This window comes from Engraulis encrasicolus, chromosome 15 (assembly GCF_034702125.1).
Source record: "Engraulis encrasicolus isolate BLACKSEA-1 chromosome 15, IST_EnEncr_1.0, whole genome shotgun sequence".
Taxonomy (NCBI): Eukaryota; Metazoa; Chordata; class Actinopteri; order Clupeiformes; family Engraulidae; genus Engraulis; species Engraulis encrasicolus.
This window is the reverse complement of record NC_085871.1, coordinates 40,989,358-40,994,876: the sequence shown is the minus strand read 5'-3', so window position 1 is coordinate 40,994,876 and position 5,519 is coordinate 40,989,358. Positions and strand designations below refer to the sequence as shown.

Genomic DNA, 5,519 nt, shown 5'->3' with positions numbered 1-5,519 from the left:
CAGCTGATGATGAAGAGTGTGATGATGAAGAGTAGGCAGAGCTGCAACACTACAGGCTGCTCATCTTCAGCAGAGGGATCACTGGGAATCTAACACACACCAGGAAGACAACACATTAGTGTGTGTGAGTGTGTGTGTGTGTGTGTGTGTGTGTGTGTGCATGCGTGCGTGCGTGCGTGCTTGTGTTGGTTTTAGTGTCACTTGGGTGTTGAGTAAAATTTCCATTCTCTATGACGGTGGTTCTCAACCTTTTTTGAAAAAGTGTCCCCTTGACCTCATCATAAGCCTCCCAACGCCCCCTTGACCTCATCATAAGCCTCCCAACGCCCCCTTGACCTCATCATAAGCCTGCCAACGCCCCCTTGACCTCATCATAAGTCTCCCAATGCCCCCTTGACCTCATCATAAGTCTCCTAACGCCCCGTTGACCTCATCATAAGTCTCCTAACACCCCCTTGACCTCATCATAAGCCTCACAACGCCCCCTTGACCTCATCATACACCTCCCAACGCCCCCTTGACCTCATCATAACCCTCCCAACGCCCCCTTGACCTCATCATAACCCTCCCAACGCCCCCTTGACCTCATCATAAGCCCCCTGACGCCCCCTTGACCTCATCATAAGCCTCCCAACGCCCCCTTGATCTCAGGGCCGCTGTTAAGGTTTTGGAGGCCCTAAGCATAACTGGTCATAACACGTGTAGCTGTGAAACATTTACTGCGGCATCAATATTTAAAGACGGAAGGCTTTCAGATGTGGATGTAGTAGGCCTACTATATTCTAGTGTGTGTGTGTGTGTGTGTGTGTGTGTGTGTGTGTGTGTGTGTGTGTGTGTGTGTGTGTGTGTGTGTGTGTGTGTGTGTGTGTGTGTGTGTGTACCTGAAATGGAATCTTGCTGGGGTTCTTGGGTGATTGAAGTAGATGGTTGATCATCTGCCTCTTGCTCATCCTCTTGCTGAATTGCAGGTGCTCCTTGTCCATATTTAAGCATTGATCCTGTGGATATATTTTGAATTAGAAAAAAAATATTAATCATGCTTCACAAAAATATGATGACATTAAGATTTATTTTCCTTTTTTTCATACAAAATACCATGTTGTACCAATGGTACCATGTTGTACCATGTTTAAAAAAGAAAATGATGGGCCTATCATGAATAATTCACAATGGGTTTTAAATGTAATAATGTCATCATTTCAACACAAATTTTCAGTCAAGTGGGGGCCCTGCAAAATGGTTGGGGCCCTATGCAGGCAGCGTAGTCTGTGTATGCGGAACGCGACGCTGCTTGATCTCAACATAAGCCTGCGAACACCCCCTTAGTATTAAAAAATAAAACAGACCAATGATCCCTAATGGCAACTAAGAACCGAACCTTTCCGCTGATTCATTCTCAACGCACCCCCCTAGGGCTTCCCAACACCCCATGGGGGGCTGTAGAGCCCCCGTTGAGAAACATTTCACGATGGCATAGATATGGTGTGTTAGACTTATGCTGATATGATGTACATATGCAATGCTTCTCATAAGGTGTGACTGACAATACAATACACTTCGACTTTGACTAGATGTGAGTGTGTGTAAATTGTCTACTCACTCCGTCTCCTCCAGATTATTTCAAGAGTGATGGGGCAGACGAGCAGAAGCAAAACAACAGCCCATGTCACAACCATGTAGACATCTGAGAGAGAGAGAGAGAGAGAGAGAGAGAGAGAGAGAGAGAGAGAGAGAGAGAGAGAGAGAAAGAGAGTATATATATTTGCAATGAGTAATTTACCCTCATTAGGTTGTCACTCAAGTGTTGAGAAATCACACTGCACACTGTTCATTCCACCAGCAAACTTTAATACATTTAACACAAGGTCATCAAAACTTCTTCAGGTAAACCGTCAATGAGTTGACGATTTTCAGAAAGTATATGCTCATACATGAATCAGTAATTCTGGATATGGACCTCAGTCTAAATCATACAAAACTTAAGTAATTTAAAGACCAATTCCCCACCTATTAGATCACAGGGAGACCAACGTCAGATGTATGTGTGTACATGTAAGTGCGTGTGCATGCGCCCGTGTGTGTGTGTGTGTGTGTGTGTGTGTGTGTGTGTGTGTGTGTGTGTGTGTGTGTGTGTGTGTGTGTGTGTGTGTGTGTGTGTGTGTGTGTGTGTGTGTGTGTGTGCGTGCGTGTATTTCACCTGCTAGAAAGGATCCAAAGGTGTAGAGGGCAGAAGACACCTGCACTTGACCTCCTGTAGTCACCTGGCACCTCCACTGGCTGTAAGGGGCGGGACTTGGGACAGTCAGGGTGGTGCTGCAGGCAGATGTTTTCCTGATCTGGTAATTGGTGGAGGTCCACAGGTTAGTCCCTTCCACCTCCACCCAGCTGAGGTTAAAATCCGGATGCACAGTCGACAGGTCACAGTCAAAGCCAGTGTGAAGGACACAGGAGAGAGTCACATGATCTTCAGACTCTGCCTCACTCTCACTGCGGGAAGATGGAACTGCAAGACAGATGACGTCATCAGACTTCAAATCATGACATCATCATCAAATAGGTGAGTCGGTGACATTATCAGACATGACATCATCATCAAACCCTTATTCAATTTCAAAGATGTGACTGAAAACCTACCGTCAAGAAGAATAAGGAGAAGGTCTTTTCTCCGACCACTCAGGGGATTTTCACATCTGTAGAATCCATCATCCTCAGTGGTGATGTTGGTGATGTGTAGGGAACAGTCAGGGAGCAGACTGAGTCTTTCAGCTCGCTTAGATGGTGTGTCTGGCCAGATCTTCCTGGTGGAAACTCTATAGCTACCTCTTTCATATTTGTATATGAAGCCGGAAATACCTGGATTATCACGCCATTCCACAGAGGAGCAGTTCGGACCCCCCACACCGTCACCAGGCAGGATGGCTGTCCGTCCCACACTCGAGTAAATGACACCTGTAGATGACACAGACAGTGCTGAGGGGGACACAGGTACAGCTCCAGGCCTTTTTATTAGAATAGCATGAAAAAGTTGATTTATTTCCATAATTCCATCAATAATGTTAAACTGTCATGGATTGTAGATTCATGGCCCAGTTTTTTAACTATTCCAATCATTAATTTTTTTCTTTTTATATGCGTTGGCCTTCCAGCTCAAAAAACCCATGAACTGGGGAATTCGCATTATCAGAATGTAGGGGTAGTCGCGTGAGAATTGAAATCCTCACACGGACCGCACCACGTAATGTAGGTACAGTCGCGTAAGAATTGGAATTCTTACGCGGACCGCACTAGTAATGTAGGCTAATTGAAGTTACGTTAATGTATGGGAAGCTGCGTGTGGATTTACTCCTCATGCGGCTATCCCAGGAATTGAAGGTAAAAATCTCGTTTGGGAATTTAATTAATTATGAATTAATTACTATTAATACAAAAATTAATTAAAATGTAATTTAAGGACCGTCTCATAAAATCCTTGGATTATCAATCACAATATTCAACAATAAATTGCTAAACACAGAATTAATAATAAGTTTTGTACTGGGGTTACTCAGCGGGGCACAGTGAACGATGAGAGTATGAGACCTATTCTCTGTGATCAGCTGGGGTACACAAGCACAAAAGTTGATCTGAAGGCAAAATTCTAATAATAGGTTGGTTGGGTGTACAAAGTAACAAGGACAACAAAATGCAATCAAATGATTTACTTTTATTAACTACTAGGTAATCTAATAAAATGCATTACATTCAAAGTCGGTTAAATGGAATAATAACAATATTAAGGCACAATAATATAAAACAAGAAAGAAATAAAAGAGGGGTAAAGAAAGAAAAGGGGAACAGGCTTTCAGCCTGTGTGTGCGTGTGTGTGTGTGTGTGTGTAGCAGGGGTCTGGTTGCTATAGGCTACCACGTGTGTGTGGTTGGCTAAGCTAGCATTAGCTACAGAAAGCATAGACAATGGAAAGGCTACTGATAAGTAGTTGCTTAGCAAAGGCCTAATGTCGACTAGGGCCCACAGGGTCCACAACAATGTCTAGGTTTCTGTAATAAATGCATATAAGTCCTTGTGGAATGGAGAGAGAAATGAAGGGGGGTTGAGAGAGTAGTAGTCAGTGGGAGGAACTCGCGCTGATTACTATGTGTGTGTCTGTTGCTGGGCAACAATGGCGTCCTCTCGGCTAGGTTAACGTTAGCATCAGAACCGTGAACAATAGGGATAGCTAGCAGCTATGTAGCAAGTAAACCGTGTGGTTTCAGGCGCTTCAAGTCCCTTAGTGGACGCGCGAATGTCAAAGGGTTCTGGAATTAACGATAACAAGTCCGAGTAGAACAGGGAGAGAAAGAAAACGAAATAAAAGAAATAACAGGTAGGAGACGTTGCCGTCTTCGCAGCCATTACGAGTTGTAAAACTACAGGAAGTGGGGTTTCAGCGTGCTTGTATAGGCGCTGCAAGCCCAACTTGGCTAATGGCTAACTTGCAGAGCGCTCCGAGCAGAGTTGGCTATTCAGAGAATGGTTTACTACAGATTATGCACTCAAAATGTATAAAAGAGTACCGAAATGCTCGGAGGGTTCTGAGAATCAAGTATTTCGAAAGGGAGAGAGTGAAAGAACGAGAGAGAGGGAGAGAGATACAGAGAGAAGGGAAAGAGAGATGGAACTCTAGTGGCTATGCGTGTCTGTGTAAACAAATGGTTAGCGTTGCGTTGCTAACCAAGGGCCTGCTATGGCCAGTTACAACAAAAGGCGCAGCGTGTGTATTTCTGGACTAGTCGGCGAAACGGCCGCGCTATGACCGTCCTCGAAGAGTTCAGAATATTGATGGTTAAATCAATACTTGAACTATTCCGTGCGAACGCCACAAGCGGGGTCGCTAGGCTTAGTAGCCAGTAATACAGAATGGGTTAGCAGAGGGGAACCTAAGCTAAGAAGAAGGATAGACAGAGAAGCAGGAGAAATGCAAATAAACATGTGCACATGAAAAATAACTCAAGTCATAGTTCAAAACACATCTATCTCAGTACATAAGCTATGCCCAGTGCCTACTGTGTGAGATGAAGAGGAGGGTCCAGTTTCCAAAGGCTCGGTACGTCCGTCTGGAAATGGGGATTGCAGTCCACGTTTCTCTCGTCCTCGAGAGTTTGGGGCTGCAAAAGTCTTTGTTGTTGCGGCTTCGAGATTCTTCGGTTGAATCCCAAATGCGAGAAGTTTGTTCCACGGAGGCGTGCGTGGATATTTCCTCGCAGTGAACTCGCCTTTAGTTCACAGTGTCCGGATGAAAGTCTTAAGATATGTCCAGGCAAGGTCTTAGACTTGAAGTGAGGAATTCTTTGCAAAGTGTGTGTAAGATGAACTAAGCAGTCTATCGGCCGGATATCAAACAATACTTTGTCCAAAATTGTTGCGCAAGTTACTCTATGCGTCTCGCCCGACCAGCAGCCAAAACTAGAGTGAGGATTTAGGGGAAGACAATGGGTTATCAAAGGTGATTGATAACCAGGTGATTGTGAACGGGGCTTTGG

General features: G+C 44.7%; 1 protein-coding gene and 1 long non-coding RNA gene across 2 annotated transcripts in view; both read right to left on the bottom strand.

Annotated features, from left to right (window-relative positions):
* Positions 1-1,687, bottom strand: LOC134464844 (uncharacterized). The gene is made up of 3 exons (XR_010038051.1): positions 1,601-1,687; positions 882-998; positions 1-89 (listed from the first exon to the last, which is right to left on the bottom strand). It is a non-coding gene; the product is annotated as an uncharacterized LOC134464844 (long non-coding RNA).
* A 1,075-nt stretch (positions 1,688-2,762) lies between these two features.
* The window catches only part of LOC134464277 (uncharacterized), a 23,292-nt gene continuing 20,535 nt past the window's right edge, over positions 2,763-5,519 (bottom strand). The window contains exons 5-6 of the mRNA XM_063217748.1: positions 2,854-2,949; positions 2,763-2,770 (exon numbers count right to left, since the gene is read on the bottom strand). Coding sequence (XP_063073818.1) covers positions 2,763-2,770; positions 2,854-2,949 — 104 coding nt within the window. The remainder of the gene's footprint in view (positions 2,771-2,853; positions 2,950-5,519) is intronic.